The sequence below is a fragment of the Budorcas taxicolor genome, chromosome 2 (genome assembly GCF_023091745.1).
Source record: "Budorcas taxicolor isolate Tak-1 chromosome 2, Takin1.1, whole genome shotgun sequence".
Lineage (NCBI taxonomy): Eukaryota > Metazoa > Chordata > Mammalia > Artiodactyla > Bovidae > Budorcas > Budorcas taxicolor.
Window position 1 is genome coordinate 5,675,689 of NC_068911.1, and position 24,803 is coordinate 5,700,491.

The 24,803-nt window shown below is 53.8% G+C and overlaps 2 protein-coding genes across 7 annotated transcripts in view; one reads left to right on the top strand and one right to left on the bottom strand.

The window, feature by feature from the left end:
* TRRAP (transformation/transcription domain associated protein) overlaps positions 1–3,610 on the top strand; it is a 91,070-nt gene extending 87,460 nt beyond the window's left edge. For all 5 annotated transcript variants that reach the window (XM_052636085.1, XM_052636086.1, XM_052636087.1 and 2 more), the window contains 3 exons: positions 873–1,076; positions 1,167–1,361; positions 2,632–3,610. In XM_052636085.1, the coding sequence (XP_052492045.1) occupies positions 873–1,076; positions 1,167–1,361; positions 2,632–2,916 (684 nt within the window). In that variant the 3' untranslated portion in view covers positions 2,917–3,610. The remainder of the gene's footprint in view (positions 1–872; positions 1,077–1,166; positions 1,362–2,631) is intronic.
* Positions 3,611–7,377: 3,767 nt separating this feature from the next.
* Positions 7,378–24,803, bottom strand: part of SMURF1 (SMAD specific E3 ubiquitin protein ligase 1) — a 91,938-nt gene continuing 74,512 nt past the window's right edge. The window contains exons 9-18 of one of the 2 annotated variants that reach the window (XM_052657015.1): positions 23,698–23,844; positions 22,418–22,616; positions 20,920–21,023; positions 16,890–17,004; positions 15,569–15,747; positions 14,430–14,567; positions 13,708–13,828; positions 12,618–12,819; positions 11,266–11,341; positions 7,378–10,052 (exon numbers count right to left, since the gene is read on the bottom strand). In XM_052657015.1, the coding sequence (XP_052512975.1) occupies positions 9,953–10,052; positions 11,266–11,341; positions 12,618–12,819; positions 13,708–13,828; positions 14,430–14,567; positions 15,569–15,747; positions 16,890–17,004; positions 20,920–21,023; positions 22,418–22,616; positions 23,698–23,844 (1,381 nt within the window). In that variant the 3' untranslated portion in view covers positions 7,378–9,952. Of the gene's footprint in view, positions 10,053–11,265; positions 11,351–12,617; positions 12,820–13,707; positions 13,829–14,429; positions 14,568–15,568; positions 15,748–16,889; positions 17,005–20,919; positions 21,024–22,417; positions 22,617–23,697; positions 23,845–24,803 lie in introns of both variants that reach the window. The other variant, XM_052657014.1, reaches the window with a different exon arrangement.

Sequence of the window (24,803 nt, forward strand, 5' to 3'; positions counted from 1 at the left end):
TTTCCCCGCGTTCTTGGCAGCACTTGGTTCTGTCTGTCTGTCTGACTACAGCCGCCCGAGTGGGTGTGGCATGCTGGCTTATTTTGGTCGCTAGCAGGGGACACTGAGTGTTTTTCATTTGCTAATTGGCTGTTTGCATATTTTCTTTGGAGGAAAGTCAGTTCAAGTCCTTTGCTCATTTTTTTAAATAGATTTTTTCTTTCATTTTGTGCTGCCCTGGGTCGTCGCTGCTCCTCGGGCTTTCTCCAGCTGTGGTGAGCGGGGTCGGCTCTCGTCGCCGTGCTCCGGCTTCTCGCTGTGGGCCCCCGGCTCGAGGGATGGCTGCAGTAGTTGAGACACACAGGCTCCGCGCCCCCTGGCGTGTGGAATCTTCCCGGATCAGGGATTGACCCCCGTCCCCTCCATTGGCAGCCGGATTCTTAACTACTGGACCACCAGGGAAACCCCCGTTGGCTCTTTTTTTATGTTGGGTGATTTGTAAAAAGACTTGTCTTTCCATTGATTCTGAGAATTCTTTCTATGATCTGGATGTGAGTGGTGACACAGGTGACTTTCTTTCTGTGCTGTGTACATCGTCCTCTTTTCCATGTGCCTCATAACCTTCTGTTGAAAACAGAAGGATGTTTTGGATAATACAGTGTGGCCACACTCACCGTCAGGCCCTTCCCCACGCGGTGTGTTGCTGTGTGTGTGGTGACTTTGCTGGGCTCAGTCAGCCCAGGAGGCCGTTGAGGAATACCCAGAACCAACGCTGGGACCTTCCCAGCGGCCCTGAGCACCTCAGACACCCACACCCACACCCCCTGCCCCCGCCCGAGGTGTCTGTTCAGCCAGCCCGCGCCTGACCCACTTGCCGAACTCCTGTCCCCCAGGTCCTTCGAGATATCCTCAAGGAGGTTCAGAGCAACATGGTCCCCCGCAGCATGCTCAAGGAGTGGGCCCTGCACACCTTCCCCAACGCCACCGACTACTGGACCTTCCGCAAGATGTTCACCATCCAGCTGGCGCTCATCGGCTTCGCGGAGTTCGTCCTGCACCTCAACAGACTCAACCCCGAGATGCTGCAGATCGCACAGGTAACGTGGAGGCCGCGGCCGCCCGCCCCCCACCCCCGTTCAGTCTGTGCCTGCCGCTTCCACCCCTGAGTGTCTGCCTCCGACCTTTAGGACACGGGCAAGCTGAACGTGGCGTACTTCCGCTTTGACATAAATGACGCCACCGGGGACTTGGATGCCAACCGCCCTGTCCCCTTCCGCCTCACACCCAACATCTCTGAGTTTCTGACCACCATCGGCGTCTCCGGCCCCTTGACCGCGTCCATGATTGCCGTCGCCCGCTGCTTCGCCCAGCCCAACTTCAAGGTGGGTCAGGGTCGTCCCAGAAGGAGCACGTGGTGAACCCCCGGGGGATGAGATATGGCCGGACACCCGTGGCCACGCTGGGGCTCTGACAGCGCTGTGCTGCACGCCGTGCTTGGGAGGACAGACGGAGGTGTGGTCCAGTCCATCTGACCCCCAGCCTGTCTCTTCGCAGTTGGGGCCAAACACACAGTCTACTCTCTTTCTTCTGACTTCCGGGACCGTCTGTACTGATTGCTCTTTTCCCAGATAAGCAGTTTGTGTCTAGAGAAGGCTTCAGATACCAGTTGCTTTTGCAAAACGTTTACTCAGAACAGGTTTTAAGTCGAGTCACCTCCTGACTGCAGTCAGACTTTGAGCTCTGTTGACGTCCGACTGCTCTCCTGCCCCCATCCCCCTTCCCGGTTTCGGCGCTGCTCCGGGGACCCTGACGGCCTCTGTGACGGCCTCTGTGAAACGGGTCAGAAGATGGAGCCCACTCTCAGGCAGTGACGCTCGTCCACTTAGGGTGAAGACCTGAAATACAGCACGAAGTTCTCGTTATGTAGAAACACTCACTTGTGGAGACAGGGTTATCCAAGAGCGGCCCGTGATTGGAAACCCCCTTTTAAAAACCTGTTACGACCTGGAAGAATTGCCGGCATCACTGTGTGGGGCCTGAGCGGCTGTGGACGGGAGGAAGCTGGGCTTCTCCACACTTGGGCCATGCTCCTTCCAGCCCCAGTGGGGTGATTGCCTTTGCATTAGATCAACATAGAGATCACCCAGCACATTGCGCTGGGGCCAGACCCTCAGCGTGTCAGTCCAGGTTACATTTAAGCAGCCCCAGCGCCTCTGATGTGGCAGTGGGCCACAGCTGGGCATCCAGTTCAGGAGGATTTGCACATGGTCTTTCCGTCTTGCCATCACACTGTCCTGTCATCCCAGTGCTGCCGTCAGAGGCCGATGGGCCTGGACCCCGGCCCTCCTCTGTCCCCTCCCTCCGCCACTCCCGGCCGTCCTCCCGTGGGCCCCCCTCCGGCCCCCACCACCTTCCCTCAGGACTCCGTTCCACGGTGCCTTGACCCGGGGGTGCGGCAGCTGTTGGTCCCCTGCCTCTTTCTTAGAACCCCAGGGGTCATCACACGTGTCTGGCTGCAGCGTCCCCACCAGAGTGACTGTAGTGCGGGCCCTGGCCACTGAGGCCCTGACGGCCGCCGCAACAGAGCAGCTCACTGGGATGCTGCCCTCTGGGCCGGTAGTTAAACGTGAACCTTCCGTTCTTGCCCCACAGGTGGACGGCATCCTGAAAACTGTGCTGCGGGACGAGATCATTGCCTGGCACAAGAAGACGCAGGAGGACACGTCGTCCCCGCTGTCGGCTGCCGGGCAGCCCGAGAACATGGACAGCCAGCAGCTGGTCTCCCTGGTTCAGAAGGCCGTCACAGCCATCATGACCCGCCTGCACAACCTCGCCCAGTTTGAGGGCGGGGAGAGCAAAGTCAACACCCTGGTGGCCGCCGCCAACAGCCTGGACAACCTGTGCCGCATGGACCCCGCCTGGCACCCTTGGCTGTGAGCTCGGCCATGTCGGCGGGATGGGGCGGTTCCCGACGGTTGGGGGTTGAGCATCAGGAAGGCCAGGCAAGTCCAGGCAGGAGCAGAGACCAACCCGCAGCTTTTAAAGCAGCCTTCAGAGAAGCCAGGATTCCCTGGCCTGGAATCTCTTTGTGAATTCTTTTTTATTGACTTCCTCCCTCGTGTGAATGTACAGATCGAACTGTAGGAAACGCTTCCTTGTCGTTTTTAACTTTCAGAGGTTACACCTCCCGGGAGCTTCAAGCTTTTGTACAGAGCTTTGTAACAAGTGTACAGAAAGCCCACTTTGTTAGAGAAACAGGAAATTATGAAGACAGCGTGCTGGATTTTCTCTAAGCACAAACTTCCAGGCTGTGGGGAAGCAGCCTCAGAACCTCCCAGCGCGGCCAGCGTGGATGGAGAGCCCAGGGCTGCCCGCCCCTGCGTTTGGAGTCGGATTCCTCGGGGGCCGCAGGGCCGGAGAGCAAGCGCGCCCCTCGCCATTCCGCTGCTCTTTGGCTGTCTTCTCAATATTTACTATCACTGTACCTGGAAAAACCATTTTCCCCTCTTAATTTAAAAAGAAGCAACGAAGGTTTGTTCATTACCTCCAATCTGTTCTGTTCACATTTTTATAAGTATGAGCCTTGAGAACGTTCTAAATTTGTACAGTGTGATTTTTTTAGAATAAATATTTTATCAAAGGACGTGTTGTTTCTGCGAAGTGTGCCTCCCGCCCCTCGGGCCAGCGGGGCCTGGGCCCCAGGGTGGCCCCACAGCGACCGTGACATGCGCCGGGCTGGGACCTCAGCTAGGGCTCGGGTCCGCTCCCCTCAGCATGAAGTCCTGGTCCCGACCAAAGGCGGGTGCCGGGAGCCAGCATGAGTCCCACCCGTGGCAAAGGTCATGGAGGTTAAGGGGCCCGACAGGCAAAGGCGAGTCGGGCCTTAGCAGGAAAGCACGCGCAGGGGGCTGGTCCCTCTTGGCGCCATTCCCGAGTTTCAGGGCTGCAGCCCAGTGACCGCGTGCAACAGGGAGACACCCAGAAGCGGCGGCCTGGAGCCGCGTCCCCGGCTGCGGCCCGTCCTATCAGCAGGACAGACAGACTAAACCTCATCCCCTGGACTCCAGCCCCTACACGGACGGAGCCTGAGGAGCTGGGCTTGGTCCATCTGACTGGACTGTCCATCCTTTATTTGGAACTGATTGTAAGTTATTTTACTAATACTTGGCTGTTTTTGTGAGCAAGCGTCTTGGGTTCTGAAATGACAGGAAATGACAGGTGTCACCACACAGCCAGCAGGCTGGAAGGGGAAGGTGCCCATCTGTCTGACAGCCCTCACTGTGCAGCAGGGTCTCCAGAGCCAGGGTCAGGACGTAGCTGAAACCAGACGCTGAGTTACCTCGGTCCTCTTTGAGCGGGTGTGGAGCCTGGTGGTCGCAGAGATGCATGGACAGCGTTCAGGTGGAGGGAGCATTTGCTTCTCAGCTTTGCTGCTTGGAGTCGAGTCAGTGTCCGGGTGTTAGAAGGGCCCAGGTTCAAGGCCAGGCTTGCCCACACCGTGCCCCAGGCACTGACCCTTGTTCCTGGGAAAGCCAGCCTCTCCCCAGTAGAGACCCAGTCCCGCCCGTGCGCCATCGGTTCTTCCCAGAGTCGGCAGCCCTGAGCCAGCACCTCCGTGACCAGAAGCCTCTACTCTCTCTCCCAAAAGAATGTGGGTTTGCTGGGACCTGGGTACCCAGGAGCGAGGAAGGTCAGACAGGGCTTGTGTGGGGAGCCAACCCCAGTGTGTGCCCAGTGTTCTTAACGCAGTTTCCAGGTAAGCATGATCATTAAGCTTTTCTTAAGCTCTAAACTACATGTGACAGAATTTGCCGTTTCCGCCGTTTCCGTGTGTGCACTTCAGTGGCCTTGAGTACCTTCCCATCATTATGCAGCCCTCGCCACCGTCACCTGCAGGACTCTTTCTTCGTCCCAAGGAGAAACTCCATCAACCCCTGAGTCCCATGCTTCTCCTCCGGCCCTTCTACGGTTTTGACTCCTCCAGGAATCTCGTAAGTAGAAGCATATGCTCTTTGTTCTTTTGTGACCAACTTAGCTCACTTGGCACAGCAGTGCAGCACGTGACAGAACGGCCTTCCTTTTCAAAGCCGGATAAGGTTATACGCTGCGTGTGTGGACCACGTTTTTGGACCCTTGGCTTGCTTTCGTCTTTCTGCTACTGTGAAAAACGCTGGAATGATCATGGCTGTTTTGAGGGGAGTCAGAATACCCATTCGACTTCCAACTTTCAGTTCCTTGGGGAATATATACAAAACTGAAATTTCTGGATTATATGGCAGTTCTATTTTTAATTTTTTGAAGAACCTCCATACAGTTTTCTAGTGACTGCACCGTTTTACGTCCCCATCAGCATTGCACAAGGGTTCCACTTTCTCCACATCCCTGTCAGTACTTATTTTCTGATCAGAAAAAAATATATGTATATATATTTTTTAACTGTGGGACCTGAGTTCCCTGACCAGGGATCTGACCAGCACCGACTCCAATGAAAGCGTGTATCTGAACCACTGAACCGCCAGGCCAGTCCCCAACACATTTATTTTTTGATAAGAACCATCCTAAGGGGTGTAAAGTACCATTCATCCTCATTGTAGGTTTGGTTTGCGTTTCTCTCGTTGGTGAGGTTGAGCATATTTTCATGAGCTTGCTGACCATTTGAATTTTATTTGAAGAAATGTAAATTCAAAACCATTGTTTCTGTTAAGTTGTAGTTCTTTATAGATTCTGGATCTTAAACCCTTATCAGATACGTGACTTCGATATTTCCTCCACATCTTCAGGCTGCCTTTTCATTCTGTTGATAGTGTCCTTTCTTGCACAGGTTTTAAATTTTGATTTAGTTCAATTTGTCTAGTTTTTCTGTTGTTGCCTGTGCTTTTTGGTTTCACATCTAAGGAATCATTGCCAAATCCAGTGTCAGCTATGAAACCTGCTAGTGAATTTCCCACTTCATGTAATTTTCAGCTCCAGAATTTTTATTTGGTTCATTTTTCCTTTCAGGTTAATCGTTTCTCTCTTTTCAAAGTTACTATTTTTTATTTACTTGAAGTATAGATAATGTACAGTGTAAATTAGAGGTGTATGGTAATGATTCACAATCTTCAAGGTTATATTCCATTTATAGTTATTACAAGATACTGGCTATATATTCCCTGTATTGTGCACTACATCCTCGTGGCTTATTTTATACCTAGTTTTCGTTTTTAAGCCTCAAAGGCTGTGCTGGGTCTTCGCTGTTGCCGCGGGGTCTTCGCTGTGGCCGTGGGCTCTTCTCTAGTTGCAGCGAGCGGGGGCTGCTCTCTAGCTGCGGTGCACAGGCTTCTCCCTGCAGTGGTTCCTCTCTGCGGAGGACGGGCACGTGGGCTCTAAGGCACCAGCTCCGCGGTTGCGGCGCACAGGCTGAGTTGCTCCTTCACGACGTGGAACCTTCCTGAGTCAGGGCGCACGTCTGCTGCACCGGCAGGTGGATTCTTGACCTGAGCCACCAGGGGGGCCGCAGGGCCTAGTCCTCTGCTCCCCTTCATCCCCAGCTCCTACGCTCTACCGCGCCCGCCGTCCCCTCCACTGGTTTCCCTGTGAATCTGTTCCCCTTGTTACACTCACTAGTTAAGATTCCACCTATAAGTGATACCAAAGTATTTGTCTCTTGGGCTTGTTTCACTTAGGATAACACCCGCCAAGGCCATCTGTGTTGTCGCGAACTTCAGAATACTTCTTATGGCCTAGTATTCCACTGTGCGTGTACACGTGTATATGTGCGTGTACACGTATGTATATGTGCATGTACGTGCGCACGCGTGTGCACGTGTGTATATGCATGCACGCACGCACACACACACCCCGCATGTCCTTTATCCATTCATCTGTTGATGGGTGCTTTGCTGGCTTCTGTGTCTTAGCTATTGAGAATAACGCTGCTGTGCACACTGAGGGGTGCATCTTGCAGATCCAGTGCTCCTGCTGGCTTTCAGGTGTAAACCCAGGAGTGGAACTGCTGGCTCACGTGGTAGCTCTATTTTCAGTCTCTTGAGAAACCTCCATACTGTTTTCCAAACGTGCTGCCGTCACTTCCTCCTGCCGTTGGAGTGGTAAGTTTGCCCCTTTCTTTGGAAGGCCCTTGCCACTGACTTCCTGTCATGTTAAAAAAAAAAAAAAAGCTGGAAACTCTTTCGCACACCAAACAACAGACGGCAAAAATGTAGAGTCGTGAGTTTATTGCAAATGTAACAAAATGAACCTGACCGCCGGGGTCCAGCCTGCTGTCCAACCACTGTTTTTTGTTTCCAGCTGGTTCTATAACCACATTAAATAGAACTAGTATTCTTTAAATACTTTTGATTTTGACATAAAACAACATTAGTGTACAACTTTCACAAAATAAATCAGCAATAAAAACCGTGGGAAGGATAACAAGGATAGCAGCAGTACTTAAAATAAATAAAAATACATTATAAAGTGGTTGAGAGACAAAAATAAACAAATTTTTAAAATTCATACTATGTGTTGGGAAGGCTGCCGTGCGGCAACACCTGGCTGCAGCCGGGGGCGTCTTCTCGGATAGCTTGGCCTGGAGGACCGCCGGACCTGGACTTGGACCCTGGGCTGGGCGAGCCCCGGGCCTCATTCCCAGGCACTTCTCCCGGGAGGAGTCGGCAGATGGCTGGCGGCCGCCCCGCAGCCCCTCCGGTCTTTCTAAAGCACTGAAGAGCGGTGGTTTGCTACATCCCTGAGGGTCGGCTGATGACCGCTGGTGAGGCAAGCCTGGAGATCCGGCCCTGAAGCTTCCAGGCAGAGGCGGGGGGAAAGGGGGCGTCTGCGGCTCCCGGGAAGGGCAGGGGTCGGGGGGCTCACCTGGACCACCCAGGGCTAGACACAATTCTTTGGTGGGGGTGGGGGGTCAAAAGGCCCACTCCCCATGGACACTGAGGTTTGAGGGGCAGTGCCACCAACAGGCCTGCTTGGCAAGAGTGACCTGGAGCTCTGGAAGGTTCTGCCAGGCTCCCCGACACCAGCTGTGGGGGCTGAGGGGTCCACGTGCCAGCAGGGAAGCACAGAGCCGGGCCCTGGGGGGAGGTGAAGCTCACTGTCGCCAGCAGCCCACCCCCCATCAGCAGGAAGGTCACTGGAAAGGAGGCGAACGCCTCCTTCCTGCTTCCAGGTCTTTTCAGCCACGAGACCCTTGTTTCCTCCCTAAATACGGCAGGTTCTGGCCGACACCCAGGAAAACCAGGTGTCTTAACCCCTCGGTCCCCTCCTCTAGGTTTAGGTCCGGGTTACAGGGCGGGTGTGTCTGTACCCTCACACTGCCAGAGGACACCCCCGAGGAGCTAGCTCCCAGCACACCCGGAAAGCATGACGGTAACCCGGGCACGGCTCAGCGCCCAGCCTGGCCAGCACATTCTGAGGGGGTGCTTTTCCTTTTATAGCCAACGGCATCCTTCCTAGTCTAGGACCCCAGCGAGTCACCCAGCAGTACAGCTCTCTCTCCTTGAACCCCCAGCTGCAGTCTGCCCCCCAGCGCTAGGCCACTGACTGCTTCTGGGTCAAGAGAAGAGCCACAGCAAGATGCAGAGGGTCGACGCTGCCCACAGGCGTCGGGAACGGAGGGGCGGGCCAGAGAGCGCCTTCCAGACCCACAGCCGGGCCCCAGCACGGACCTCGGGAGCGCCCGCGACAGGACCTCAACAGGGACACGTCCTGCTCGGGAGTGACCCTGCGCTTGGCCCCTAAGCAAAAACAACGGCCGTCCGCACGGAGAGGCTGCTGCCACTGCTCTTTTTCCACTGAAGTTTAGCTATCGGAAACCGAACTACTCTAAAAATTATTGGAACTTTTGTGCAAATTGGGGAACGGTGTTAGAAATTTAGGGTCGAGGCTTTCTCTGGCCTTGCTCATCGCCTGGGTGGGTGAGCCGCGCCGCAGTGTTTGGTTAGTGTTGCCATCAGATGGGGACGTGGGCCAGCGGCTCCGGGGGACCCTCTGCCTTCGGTTTCCATCCACGACCCGCTTTTTGTAAAAAAGTGACTTGGGGTGAACGTAGGTCATGAGGGTTAGACATTCTCTCTCTCCTTTTCAAGCTAGTTCGCACCAAGCCAGCAGCTATGAAGACAGAATTCTGTCCTGTCAGTTTAGTTCTTAAGCACTTTCCACAAAATGGTTCGTTAGTATCCAGGTGCAGGTGTGGGTGCGGGCCGGGGCTGGTTTTGGTCTGTTTTATAAGCTCTGTTATGTGGTGGTTTCGCTGGAAAAATATGTTGAATTGGATAGACAATGTGGCTAAAGGGACTCTGAAAAGGAAAGATCATTTTTCTCTCTGCAGAACAAAGTTTTCAGCCAGGAAACCCTGAAAAGAAACACCCAGGCCCCCAGTGCAAGCCACTCCAACTTGTGTCCCCTTCCAAACTGGAAGCACAGTCTTGACGCCAGCTTCCTGCAGTGGCGGAACTCCAGTGAGCATCTATTTTACGGTTACCGTCAGTTAGAACTTAACCTGCTACCCAGAGCAGGCCGCTGGACGGGGGGTGTGGAATCCGAGCTGCTGAACTCCAAAAGGGGCCTTAGGTCGGCTCTGAGACAGAGCAGCACGTCCAGCTGTGGGGTGTGCCCCAGGCAGCCCCACGCGGCTCCCTCCCTGGGGGTCGAGACTCCTGTGGAGCCCACGGGCGCTGAGCTGCCACTGCGAGTGCCGCGGCCCTAGTGGAGGGTCCCGTGTGACCGAAGCCGTGCTGACCTGGCTGCGTTTATTGGATGGGGTGGATGTGGGGGGGTTCCTGCCAGGAGGGGGAGAATGTGGGAGGAGCCACCAGCCACAGTCTGCCCGCCCCCTTGCTCCACCAGCGAAAAGCAGGGGAGACCAGCCTTTCCCTCGGGTTTCTAGGATTCCAGGGCCTCAGCCGGCTTCACGGAGGCATCCAGAGAGCTGCCGCTCGGGGTCTGGTGGCCGTGAGCTTGTGTCTGCTCCTCGGGGTGCACCTCACTCCACGGCAAAGCCACAGGTCTCCTCCACCGCCGTCAGCAGCTTCTCATAGAGCTTCTCGTACGACTCGTAGGGCGGGATGTCGATCCGGTTAAAGCTGGAAACAGACAGAGGTGAGACACACCGCCGAGCTGGCCTGGCCGAGGGCCTGCTCCCGGGAGAGGGGCGAGGGCGGGCGGCTGAGCACTTGTGTGTACACCTGGGGCTTCTTGGGCAAAGATTTTCAAACCAGTGAAACCAGGTGAGTGCATCCTGGGCAGATTAGGACAAAGCTGTCGCCTCGTTTGGTTTCTTGTTTGGGGAGAAGTCATTTCTCAGACCAGGAACACAGCTGCAGAGCACCGTGGTCTAAACCCCACTCTCAGCTCACTGCCCGGCACCAAACCCTCCAGGACCCGGGCTAACCACAGCTGGCCAGTCCGGAGTATTTCCGGCAGAGATAGACTGTCTCTCAAAACCAACAAGATGGCAGATCCCCAACGGGATTAGATGAATGGGCCAGCATTTCCTCAGGGATGTTCATTCCCAAGGCTGTGTCCAAAAGCCCTAAGAATCTATTTACCTCACAATGAATCCAAAACTACAGAATTCTGACTGAGAGGACACACAGAGGCCTCTTGCACTGCTAGGGGCTAAGTCATTAGGACAGTTTCTGAGGAGGCATCAGGCTACAGGGTGTGGAATCTTTTTCAGGGGTCCTTGACCCCAAGGACATAAGCCTGCTGGAGTGGGAGAGGTGGCCCTGGGGGTCGACCCCGCTGGACACAGACTCACGTGGGCCAGGGGGCTGTCCTCTGTCTCACAGACATGGAGGCCCACCCACTTGGATGTCGTGGTCAGCGTGGGACCACCAGCCCCGGTTCCCAGCCAGGAACCTCCCGCAACGTCACCATGCGTCCCGGCAGCGTCTAGAACCGGTTCTGGTCAACTGGAGGGACACTCACGACGTGGTTCACAAGGGTGAATGAGTGACTAGATTTTAAACCACAAAGGGACTAACCCCACCACAAGCATTGTTTAAGTGAAGACTGAGGGAGGAAACATTTTTCAGTACACAAGGCACATCTGGCACAGGCAGAGGTCCAAGAAGGAAGAGACCAGTAACCCCAGACTTAAACCTGCAGCGCTCCCCCGACGGCCCCGGTACGGGCGCACACAGGGGGACACACACACGCAGCAGGGGTCAGGGGAGTGGCTTCAAGGTCAGCCACGTCTCGGGACTTAACTGCGCTCCTGAAAGAGCCTCGTGCTGACCCTGACGTGTGGACTGCCCCGCAGACGGACCCCCAGGGCGGGGCGCCGGTCCTTACCAGGTGTGGGCCTTGGGCAGGTTGTCCGTGTTGGCGTCGATCAGGTGGATGGTGAAGAGCCGGGGCCCTGCGGCGCCTGTAGAGCCTTACGAGACCACAGTCTAGTTAACACGCTTCAGAGGTGGGGCCCAGGCCCCCTGCCACCACCCAGGGCCCCCTGCCCATCCTGCCAGACGGTGTCGGGGTGCACATAACCCTGGGAGCTCTGCGCAGTCTCGGGATATGCACATGGTGGCCACAGAGTGACTAACATCAGACATTCTAGGAAATTCACGGGCGCAGAAAGAGCACAGACCGAGCTGTCCTCTCACAGCCGACCATGAGCCTGCCCCAGGGCAGGTGTCTGAAAGAATCCTTAAGTCACCAGGAATTTGTTTAAAAAAAAAAAACCCAGGAATGTCTAGCAAGCAGACCCCCTGCTGGCAGCGGATGGCAGCGTCACAGGACAAGCGGGTTCTGGAGTCAGGAAACCCCCTGTGCAGAGGCCGGTGGGAAGACAGACAGACACGAACACCAGGACCAAAGCCCCAGGACAGGAGGGAACTTCTCAGTCCAGGAGGGCCTCAGGCTAAGGACAAGGCTACAGGGAACGTTCGCGTGAAACCTGCCCGCTCTCACTAGGAACATGGGAAGTCCATTTACTAAGTTTTAAGATACTAGTATTCTCAACCTTCTGCCAGGGTTATCAAGTGACAAAACCCCCAGATTTAGCATCAGCGCGCAGGAGAGGCCCTTCCCGGGTGGAGGTGCCAACCATAAGCCCCACAGCCCCTTCTGAGCTCAGCTGCAATACTGTGCACGGCCGCCCCCAGCCCCCTTCCCGGGGACCCAGTCTGAGCCGAAAGGGACACCTGGGAGGACGGCTCCTTGCTGGACAAGGCAGCCGACCAGGCGGGCCAACGGATGAGGGGACTGAGGGCCCAGCCTGCACAGCGTGCTTATGCGCTCGCTCGGGAGAACTCAGAAGTTAACCCGATCGCTTTACAGCTGCTTTCCTCCCCCAAACCCATCTGTTCTGTTGGGCGCGGGGAACCCCCCCAACTCCGGCCCCCCTGGCCTTGCTGGTGGGGTCGTTCCTGGTCCAGCCCCGTGGGGACACCAGTCCAGCCGGCCAGCATCCGCCGCTGCGGGCCCATGGGCTGAGACACCCCGAGCAGGTGGTGTGGAAGACTCGTGTGGCTGACACGGGCTCCCAGTTTACAGATGTTTCTTTCACGCTGGGAGAGGCAGTGGAGAGAGAAGAGACCTCTGGACAAGTGACACTGCCGTGCCCTGCGTGCGTCATGGAAGACCCGATGCCAGGAGACGTCCCAGGCCCCCACCCGGCCTGGCCCGGCCGCCACTGCAGTCACCTTGCAGCGCCTTGAAGCCCTGGAGGGGGACCCGTGTGGAGCCCGTCACGAACTGCAGCAGCCGGGCCCGCCGCTCCTCGTCAAAGGTCTCCACTGCCTGCCAGAACCACCGGACCACATTGCTGTCGGCCCCGCAGTGCTTCAGCCGCGTGTTGGACTTCCAGTCGTCCAGGTCGATCTTGTCCAGGCCACCGATGATCAGCTGCGGGGCGTGAAGGCGGGTCACTTCCCAGACACGCAACGCGAAAGGCCGCCCGGGCTCCCGGGCCGTGGAGAGACCGACCAACCATGCCCCAGTCAACCGGGCAATGTTCAGACAAGGGGACACCCCCCCCCCCCCGCCACCAACACACAGAGCCAGCCCGAGGCCCCTGTCTGTGTCTGCACTTCCAGGCTGGCTGCCACCCCCGGGGCACGCGGGGCGGCCGCTGACATGAAGTTTCCCTACAACTGAGTGCGCGTGTGTGTGTGTGCGCACACGTGCACTGAGGAGCCAGAACGGCAGCACAGGGCCACCTACCCAGCGGGGCCGCCTCCCGGGCCCTCTCGGGCACACTTGGGGACGTGTGGGGTGTAAAGTATGATTCCCCACCGGGGGGTCACGTGCATTCTGGCACACCAAGGCAGAAGGTTGGGGACACTTTAAAACGCCCGAGCTACACGGCGCCAGAGGTGGACAAGACGTGAGTGAATCGCTGTGTCCCGTGAAAATGGACAAGAAAGGACAGTAACACCCCGTCCTAGGCCTGATAACAGCTGGAATCAAGGTTGAGCAGCTGGCTAGGATGGGGGCGGCTGGTTATGGTCACATCCTCTCTACGCTGGAGGTCTCTAAGTCAGGGGAAGCCATGGAACACCCTGACTGATGGCCCACAGCTGAACTGGACTCCCTGCCACCACATGGACACCGGGTCTCGTCAGCCCTGCTCGGGGCTCCCCGACGCCCCTGTCCCCCATCCCTGTCTCTGCTCCTGCAGCCACGGCGACCCCATGCCTGTGGGGACTGTGCGGCCTCATCCACAGCCTGGCCAGGAGGCAGGGACCACCCCGCACACAACAGCCCCTCGCACCCCAGCCCTGCATGGCCCACCTCCAGCTCCTTCTGGTCAAAAGGCTTCAGTAAGTGTTGAGGGATGAGCTCGTTAAACCCCTTCTGAAGAGCCAGGAACTGGGCCTCGATTCCCCTCATGAACCTCCAATTTACATACAACCTGAGAGCAAAAGTCACACGTTGGAAGCAATAGCGCAGCAGTTCTTTCCTCCGTTAGTTGGGGCTGACATCTGCTAAGCCCTGCCCGCCCGCCCCGCTGACGGGGAGGAACGCCCCCTGCTGGTTGGTGACCAGCCTAAGACTCAGAGGAAAGGAAGCCAGCCCCTCCCTCAGATGTGCTGATCCTCTGCTTGAAATCGGTCGGATCTGACCTGACCTGTTAGGGATGCCATAGTTGAAAAAAAAAATGTTTGAAAGTAAAATATAGGACCCTGAGAACGACACCCCCACATGTGTCTGAATACCCCATGGAGAAGGGGGAGGACAGACCGGAGGGAAGATGCCCTGAGACTGAGCTCAGGAAGCTTCCAGGCTCCTCCTCCTCCCCCTCCTGTGGGTCACAAATCCCCCTTTAACAGGTCAGCCCTCCACTCAGAGCTCCCACTGCTGACGCCACCGCTTTCTGGAAGTCTCTACTGTGACTCTGGTCCAAGTATGGGAAGGGAGGCTCACGCAGCAGAGGAGCCTCGGCCATCTCAACGGGACCTCTGCCCGCCGTCCCAGGGTGACCCCCTCCCCGGATGCCCCAGAACACTGCCTACCGGACATATTCCTTCTTATTCTCCTCTGTGACGGGGACGTTCCTGCCGTTGGGTTTCAGTTCGTGCTGAAGAATCCGCCCGAAAGCGTTGTGCTCCACGCAGAACGTGTGATCGAGCACGGGGGTGATGTCGTTCTCCCTGGGGGGGAGCACAGAGGCGGGGGTCAGGGCGGCCCGGCTTCCTCCCTCGCAAGAGGAGGGTGATGGGAGCAACGCTGCTGAGGCTCCTGGAGACAGGGTGCCCGAGTCTCCGAGCAGACAGGAGGGAAGCGTGACGGGGATACGGAGTCAAGGGGCAGCCACACCAAGAAGACGGCGCCGCCCTGCCTCCAGGCAGCCTCTCCAAGGCTCCAGTGCAGAGAAGCCCTTGAAAGCTAGGGCTGGCTCCTTTGCCACGTTTCTGGGAACACAGCTGGGGTGGTTCACAGGATGCAGGTCTGACCCCCGCACCCCAGCCTTAGCAGCTGGGACATGTGGAAGGAGCTGGACCTCCCATTCCTGTGAAATGAGCCCATTCAAGAGGACCCCCGACATCCACAGTGACCGTGTAGCTGTGCCTGTTGCTTTTAAGAGTTTTAGGATAATCTTAAAACAAAGGCGACTGAATATCAGGACTTTTTTGATAACTTCCTGGTCCCTCTAGGGGCTTCCCTGGTGGCTCAGCTGGTAAAGAATCCGCGTGCAATGCAGGAGACCTGGGTTCGATCTCTGGATTGGGAAGATCCCCCGGAGAAGGGAAAGGCTACCCCATCCAGTATTCTGGCCTGGAGAATTCCATGGTCTATACAGCCCATGGGGTCGCAAAAAGTCAAATACGACTGAATGACTTTCACTTCACTTCACTTGGTCCCTCTAGAGACCATGAGACACCTCAGAGTGTTAAAAAAAACAAACCACCCGGCCTGGGGATTAACAGCCACAACTGTAACCTAATAATTCAAGGAAACAACAGAAGAAACTGGTCCATGAAGAGTGGCTGGTCAAACAGTATAGGAGATAGTAAGTCAATTAGATATTTTTCTCAGACCAGCTTCTGTGTCTCAGGTGGTTTGCTTCTCTCCTCCAGTCTCACACCCATGGATCTGGTGCACCCTAAGACAGGTGACGCGTGAATTTTCAGTTCCCTGAGTCGGTACTTACAGAATCCACACTAAGCTCTTATGGAGTTCAGGGTCCACCGATTCCAAATCAGAAAGCTGGATGGGCTTCCCCAGTAGCTGCTTGTAGAAAGGAACCGTGAAACCCCCATTGATGTAGTGTCCGTGGAACACAGCCAGACCCATGATCCGACCCACAAAATGGAAGTAAGACAAGTGGTCCTGCAGGGGGCAGCAGAGAACACTAAGTGTTAGGAAGCTGACCGGCCGGGTGGACAGGTGTGTTTCTCCAGGCTTCTCAGGAGACCCGTCCCACAGGCAGGAAGCTGAAATCAGTGATTCACAGGCTGCGCTCAGGACCCATCCGGTCAAAGTTCACATGAGAGCAGGACTCTGGAGAGGTCATCTGAATGACACTTCATGTGCCCTTGGTTCAAATACCTTCTCCAAACTGCTATTGAATTTGTGGGGCCCAGTGCAAAATGAAAATGCAGAACCTCTTATTCAGAAATGGAGAATTTCAACATGACGAAGGCAAAGCGTCAACCACGAGCTGCCCCTTCTCAGCGCAGCGCCTGGTGCTGGCACACCCAGGAGGCCGCCGGCCTCTCCTCCCGGCGTGCCACGAGCAAATAAAGGCGAAAGGCAGCCTCCTTCTTCCTCTGCCATCCCTCCCCCATCCCACAGGAAAGCAGAAGACAGAAAAATCCAGAGAAGGGACTGAGCGGGGGACACAGCCCAAAACCAGTGCTGTTGTGGTTTGTAACCAGGGAACCCCCGTTTCTACTCTTAGGTTGGAATTACAGAGTGTCCACTCTGGTGAAAGTCGCACTGACTGCCCCTCAGAGCCACGTGCACGGTGGGGACCACAGGACGCGGCCCCGCAGCAGAGCCCTCCGCTCGCCGTGGGCCACCCCTGGGCCACATTCTGCTCCTATTTCCTCATTGCTATGACGAGCAGCTAAGAGTATCAGCACACTGGCCAAAAAGGCCAGTTACAGAAGGGAATATTCCTGGCTGGGTGGAGGACGGACCTCGTACCCCACTTCTCAGAATGACACTGTCAACAAATACAGCCATCAAGCCAGAGTTCCCTCAAATGGCAGTAAAATGCTTTAAGTCCACAAGCAGCTCAATTTCACTCTTGCTGTCTTTGAAACAACATACTCAGTGACCCCAGTCACTGAAGAGAAGGGGTGGAAACCATCCATCCCTGATCCCGCCGTCACTCTACCTTTCCATGTTTTATTTGCCACAGACTTTGAGTAGGTCTACAATGAATAAACCAAGAATTGAGGTTGAAACTGGAAAGCCACTTAAATTCTCCAACTTAATTTCTGACCTCCGTATTCATTAATACTTACAGGGTTGATTGAAGAATCTGGGTTGATTTGCAACATGTAAATGTTGTCTGTGGAGTACTGGAAGAGTCCATAGTACGGATTCAACATTTCATGGCACAGTAAATAAAGCCACTCCCTAGAAAGCACAACAAGAAGAAGACATGTTAAAACCCCCTAGTTTTAGATCTTCATCACGGGACTGATAGACTATGCCCTTGGAAGCCCAACTCGTAAGGCTGCCTGGCTCTGAGAAAAGGTGATTGGTACAGACTGGGCAAATAGGCTTCAAGAAGGAAACAACTGCTTCTAGTGGTACCAGAAAATCAAAACTTCAGCAACTCCGAAGTTGAGAACTATCTCTGGCTGCTGGGAATCATCACCAGCTCAGAGGCACGGTGTCTGTCAGCCTGCCTGTGCCCCAGGGAAGGTTTTCTCTGCTACTTTGTAGAGGTAAAATCTCAGGTGACGATGGGACTTCCCTGGTGGTCCAATGGCTAAGAATCTGTACTCCCGATGCAGGGGCCCAGGCTCAGTCCCTGGTCAGGAGACTATATCCCACGTGATGAAACTGAGAGTTCACATGCCATGATGAAAGATCACAGACCCCAGGTGCAGAAACCAAGACCCACAGAGCCAAATAAATATCTTAATGTTTAAAAGGCCCGAATTAAAACCAAACAAAAAAAAGCACTCTAAACAGAAAACGTGACTCGGTTGCTGTGGTCAGGTTTGGTAAACCCAGGTATGCAGTCTTATATAAACACTTCTGTAACCTTGTCTTCTTTCTACTCAAAACTTCTTTAAATAGACGAACCTTATTAAGTTCTAAAATTTCTTACTCCTTGAAATAGAAAACACAGAAGTGAGAAAATATGGAAGGATAAGCCCAAATGCAGATAATCTGTTGGAGAAGCACGTGAAAATACCCACAAAATGATCACACCAACACAAAGTGACATATCGAACTCCAACAGGAAGGAACTGTCAGAGAAGAGACGCCGAGTCTTAGGAAGCCTCTTTATTAGGAAGGCAGGACTTCCCAACTCGTGCTTTGTTCAGCCCCAAGTTTCAGAGTTTGGATTTACAAAGAATTATTTTCATAAACGCCAAGGTCCTGCAACTGTCTAGACAGGAAGTGATTAAAATGCAAGCAAACATTCCGACTGAGCTGTGGACGAGGTATAGAGCACGAGAAAAGTTCCAGAAGTGGTCAAGGAAGAGCTATCCCCAGAGTCAGAAGAGAGAGAGAGAAGATGAAGGTTCAGACCCAGAGGCAGGGCAGAGGAACAGACACACACGCACGTGTAACACACGGGTAACTGACATCTCGGCCTCCGCGACAGGTAAGGACCGTTCAGACACGGGGAAGACGCGAGAGCTGAAAAACCAGGTCAGACTAGCCGCAGAAAGGCAGGGCTTCTCAGCTCTTTCCCCTGCAGCACCGTGTTCATCAAGGCAGCTGCACCAACACTCATCTCCACCTGCACGACTTCATAACCATGGACAACGGTAGAGAAAGCGAACTCCTTCCAAATCAAACTTCACCCAGCTGTTCACATGCTCGCCTAGGGACCATAACCCCAGCTACACACGGAACAGTGTAAAGAGAAACCATTCAAGACACTGACTCTTGAGACATCCCGAGACTAGAAAGAAAAAGGCGGAGGAGAGAGAATGGAAGTAGTGCGGCATGAATTTCGGACAAACATGAACGAGGAAACAGAAGTCTCCCTGAAGAGAGGGACGGAAAGCCTAGAGCCCCTGTCTTGTTAGGAATGGGACTCATGTTTTCAGGGCAGATGAACGTTACGTTTGCCAGAAGAAAGATGCTTTCTAGACTCTATATGGAGAAGATCAAAGAAGAAACCTGGGACAATCGGGAAAGAAAAAGCACTTCCCGAGGAGAGGCAGTGGCAGTGTGAGCATGTGGTCAGGAAGGCCCGGGCTCAACCTGTATCCCAGACGGAGGGGCAGGAGGGGAGAGAAGCGGACGCGATGGGAAGAGGCTGGAGGAACGATTCTGTTCCCGGCCCCATTTACTTACTTTTGGCAGCTGGAAAAGATCCCAACTTCACCCAGAGACGTAGTGAGACCCCCATATCACTTCTCAGAACCTAATTTTGCTGGTGCTGACTACTGCAGGGGTGAGAATCTGCTTGTGTATTCTAAACTGTGAGGGTGGGAGGCTCTCCTGTCCCATGACCCCCAAGATGGGACCACTGTCACACACGACTGCATGTTAACGAGGCCCCTTGCAGCACCTACCAGAGTTGAGGTTCGCAGTCACTGGTGATTCTCTGACTCGTAACCTTGTCAGAGAGGGGATGGGATGCTTCAGAACTGGGGTTCTGCCAGTGAGTGACAGCAAGCCGAAAGAGGAGCAAGGAAGTGAGGAGGGGCTGGGAGGAGTGAGCAGGACGGTGGATACGGGCAAGGAGGCCTTGAAGACAGGAGTGGGAGAGAAAAACGGGAAAAAGGTACAGCATCTACGGATGACGGGTGTTCCCGGATGGGGACAAACGGCACAAAAGTGACTGAAACCAGACTCGCATCAGACAGTGACCCGGGTGCAGGGAGATGGGAGAGCAAATTCAGAGTTCTGACTGAAAATGATTTTCTTTCTAGAAGTCCGTAAGAAGCCAAGCTATCAAAGCAAAGATTATAAGACATTTTCAGACCTAATATCTTGGAAAATTAACCCCACACACACCCTTTCTAAGAAACCTACTTGAGGATATACCCCAATAACACAAGGGAGTAAGCCAAGGAATAAGTAGCCATGAGACCCACACAACAATGGCTCCAACCCAAGAAAGCAGTGATGTCCCATGAAGACAGCTATGCAGAAGGTCTAAAGAAACCGTGTCAGGGGACAGGGCCTCCACAAGAGAGGATGGGAGGGGGAATTGGCCAAAGGCGATATTCAATGGAGCAACAAAGACAAGACCTGGTTTAAAAGAAGAAATTCTTAGAAAAATTAAAATTTGCTCAAAAGGATAAAATAAATGATAGCATACCACTTAATCCCTCAGGAAACAATATTTACACTGTCATAATAATATAAAACAATGTATTGACTTTCGACTCTTACAAATAACACATAAGCACAGGAGACTGACTTAATTTTGCTTACAGAACAAAATGTAAATCTTTGGCCTTGACACTGTAAAAGTTATACTACAGATAATGGAATGCAAGAGGTAACAAGTGGAAGGAAGGGAAAGTCAGGAGCATCGATATCCTTCTCTTATGAAAAAGAGAGGCCAAGAGACAGTGTCTCTCGTGGACAACAGAAAAATAAAGGCGGAAACACATCGTGCACAGTTGTAAAGCCAACGACAGAAGAACTGAAGACACTGAGATTCCAAAGCTGTAAAGAATTAAATTTGATCCTCACCACAGCCAGGACCTAGTCTATGTGCCTACAAACACACCTCACAGGGTCAGCAGATAATAAATGAACTTGAGCAAGTTCACGATCTAGATGACTGGTTCTATTAAAACAGACAGTTAAAAGGGCCAAAGAACTGTTGTCTCAAAGGTGAAGAGAGGGAAGATAGGACACATAACTTAATCATGAGAAACTACTGCCTTTAAAATCATCTGCATGAATCATTTTGACCCAAACCTCACTTTACAAAACCCCTTTGACACAAAGGCAATGTACACGCCTTCCTCCCTCCCACCCCTGAAAGTCCTCTTAGGACAAAAGCCAGGCTGTCTCCACATTAACTTCCCGTTCAGGAAGTTCAGTGAGTGTACTGTCTTCCCAGGCCAGCTGGAGAAGGGAGTAAGGTTAAAAGTTTAATTCAAACTTTGTAAGAAGTGAGGCGATGATTGGGTCAAGAGCTGGGTCTTGATGGGTCATAGCGAGATGCTAGCAAGCACATGCTTTTAGGAATTCTTTTCCTCAGAATGCTCTCTGATGGCAAGACCCGAGTTCTGACTGCCCCGAGATCAGCACCAGGAAGGGGCAGAGGGCTGCTCGGCAAACATCTGCTCACAGGTGCGCTGACATCCACGCAGGAGCAGGGACACACGAGCCTCTCACCTCGCCACCCCGCCATAGTCCAAGCCTTCTTCTCCTCGGAATTTCACCATGAGGCGCTTTTTCAAGTCTTTTGGTCGCATCTTCATTATCTGGCGATAAGACTCCTGCACGTCAAAATTACAGTTTCAGAGAGAAGAACTTGTCTTATTTTTAAAGTCATAACATGATGAAAGGTTATTTATAGTGGAGCCCGACTATAAATAAGATCCGAGCTTATTTTTAAGAATTCCAATCTGAGTCCTGTCTGGTTCCTGTTCAGGATGTTACTTTGGGCTCTGGCTCACTGCTCCTCCTTCACCTTTCTCCCACCATCACTCCCTCAGGAACAACAAAGCTCATGGCAGCTAACACTGTACCCAAGGATACACACAGTTACCCTCAGCACAATCACAACTTAAGGGTTAAACGTCCTCTCTAGGGTTGATTTTCTCCACACAAATGAATTCCAATGTGTCCTATAAGTTTATATGCTTTAGCCAAATGGAGACCTCATAAGAGAGTAAAATAATAAGAAAGAAATAGTAAAAGAATCTTGAGCCTGGTTTTACATCTGAAGTCAAAAAGCACATTTTCCCACTGAGTCAAAAAGCCAAGCAGGCGTTCAGTGGAACATAAAGCAGCTTATCAGACACAGGAAACGTGGTCAGCCTAACAGGGCCTCAGAGTCAGCCTCTGGAGTGGAACCAGCTCAGTGTCTGTGGGTATTTTCAGTGAAAAGGCACTTAAGAACCTTTTCTTGCTTTACATTTAACGGAATTCAAAAGCGACCATCCCAAGAGGCAAGGGGATGTTGAATGGAAAAGATCTGGCAGCAGCGTGTCCAAAATTCAGCTTCCCCGTCCTGACAGCCGTTTAAGACGCTCATTGGGCAAAACCGGGCACTTGAGCTGCTCCACTCATGCGGACCCCGGGCACTTTGGAGAAGGCGCTGAGCGGCCCCCCGGCTGCTGTGGGCCAGGAGAGCCTGCGCCTCAGCGAGGCTTCCACAGAGGCCCGTACACGGCTGAGACTCTACCGAGGATGGTGGTCCTGAGAAGAGGGCCCTGCCTGCCAGAGGTCCCCTATTTAGGGAGCCCAATGCCGCAGGGCAGCTGGACAGAGGTCAGCATGCCACCCAGAGCCAGAAGAGAGAGGGAGGCCACTGGCTCCTCCAGGGAGACAGTGCCCTACGGGGAGGTGGCGGGCCAGGCCCCGCGCGGGGATGCTCAGTTCTGAGGATGCCGTGCCAACAGCAGGAAATACCATCCGTACAATGCAGGTGCGGGATTTACAGTACCACTTCGTACTAGCTGTATACAGATCGCAAGATCTTCACTCAGAAGTCACTGATTTTTAAACCCTGACCACAGGAGGAAATACTGACCCCTCTCTTGCCTGGGGCTTCAGCCCTGATAAAGCGCTGCACTTCACCCCCGACACACCAGATAGGAAGCAGAGCTCACTGTCCACTGACGGGGGACAGAGTCCACCTGACGGCCAGCTGCCCCGAACCCCGTACCTCAAATATCTCCTCTCTGGACACCTCGATGCGGCAGTGGCCAGCCTGGGGCTGCTGCAGGGAGAGCTCGTGTCTGAGGACCTTCAGTTTCTGGACCAGATCTCTCTCGTACCTCTGGGCAGGCAGCTCCTCGTCCTCCACGGAGCCCTCGCTGGGTGGTGGTGGTGGCTGGCTGGGCTCCTTCAGTTGGCACTGGTGACTTGAGGAGAGCAGAAGCGCTGCGGTCACCCCAAGGGCAGCGGCCAGTGGGGTCCCCCCCACACACACCAAGGGACCGAGAAGAGAGGTCAGGACACCCACTTCCGGTCAAGAGTGCTTCCCCGGTGACACAACTCTGTACGCAGATACGTGAAAATCCAGGAGGCCACCCTCAGACCATCCTTTTCATCAGATGTTACCGGAAACCCCAAACGAACTTCCTGGCCAACCCAACAGGTGTCCAGGATATAACAAAGGAGACCCCCATCTCCGCCTCATACATTCTCACTGCCATGAGTAAACACAGAAGCTTCTAGCATTCATCGGCATCTAGTGCCGACGTGCTCTCAGCGGGGCCTCGGGGCTGAGAACTACATGGAGGTGACTGGAACACTGAAATCAGATGACAGTGGAGGAGGCGACACGCAGAAGAGCAAGCCAGGGAAACGTGGCGGGGGCCGCTCCTCCTCCTCTCATCCGGGGCATCTCCAGGGCTCCTCCCAGAGGCGCAAGTCCAGGGACAGAGGCGGCCCAGGACCAGCTATGTGTTCTGCTCCAGTTTTGATGACTTATGTCAGCTCTCAGTGACAAGCACCTCTGGGCTCTCATGTTTGAGGACACACGTCCCTTATCCTGGGACATGAAGCGTGGGATCCAAGGTCATCTCCAGACCCAACTCCCCCGGGAATGATGGTCTGGGAAGCCAAACGGCGCTCTGGACCAGCCCTCCCCTGTGGTGGTGAGCAGGCCCCAAGGGAAACCTCACTCCGCTGCTTCCCACTCTGAGGCCACCCGTCTCATCAGATACGCGTGTGGAAGCTCCGAGAATGAAGCTGCGCCAGCTCGGGGGTTTGATTTAGGCTGCAGCTCAGCTATAGGCTGGCTGTGACACAGGCCTTCAGGACTGCACCCAGCTGGCTTGAGAGTTTAAAACACATGACTGTCCACTCAGTAATTAGCGTATTTTGCTCACGCTTATTCTCTGCTAACCAACAAGGCAGTCAACAGATGAAGGGAAATACCAGTAGGAAACATGGCACTGTAATGGTACAGAGGCCGAAAAGAGCCGCTAAGAGTCTTACGTCATGATGTGGTGTAACCGTGGGTCTGTAAACTGGGTTGTTCGGTTATTATGATCTACAAAATATATTCTCCCGGAAACCGTGCTGCGGACTTCCCAACCGGGCGGCAGTGGTCCAAGTTCATCGCAGTTCACGCTGTTAAGGTCTCTACCAGAAAGGAAGACACACAGCGGTTTGTCCATCTGAGTGTGGAGGCCTGACACCAAAACTTCAGTGAGAGAAGCAGGGGCGCCCCCTTACCCAGGGGCTACGCAGGCCAATCGAGGTGCTACTTACACCAAACACCCACCGAGCCCCAGCCTCCGTGGTGCACGTGGCAGCAAAATCCACGGACAAAATCGCAACTCTCAGAGCCTGTGGTCAGGACAGGGAGCACGGTTTGCCTGGGAATTCCATTCCTTCCACCAAAGAGGAGTGAAACATTGCCTATGCAATGGGAACCTCGACCGAACCTTTGGCCAGCCCAGCAGCGGGGGGACCTGAATGCTGCCGGAAGGCCTCTCTGGGTTCACAAGTTAATGAGATGCTCAAGGTTAGAAGGGTCTCTCCGTGGGAAAGCTCCCAGGAAACACGTTTTCTCCAGCAGACAGGGGTATAAGAACATGCACTGGAAATCTTCCCATTCTAGAGAGCTGCGCCAGGACAAGGCCGTCTCATTTTTGAGTCACTTTTGTTAATAAGCAAGTAGCTCTAAGTCTAACCTCTTGATTAATTATTTCAACCCAATCCACAGTCACCTGGGAGCAAGCATTACTGACCAAGATGCTTTTCTAATGAGCACAAAAGCCTGAACTTCCTTCCCGAGAGTACCAAGGAGATAGCTCATTCATTTGCAGGTAATACTTCCATTCTAATTATAGACACTGAATTGTAAGTTCAACATAGATTTGGAAAATCAAAAGCAAGAAGCTTGTTCTCAGATGAAACAAATTATGAACAAAAAGGAAATGAGCATTACTAAAATGTTATTAGGCAGTAATGCTATTCTGAAACCAAAAAAAATTTCTAAGAAAAAAAAGAAAGCAGAGCAAAGAGAAAAAAGAAACTTAACTCCATTACAGGTAGGGGAGGGGCAGGGATCTCTCTGACCTGGGCTCAGATGTATG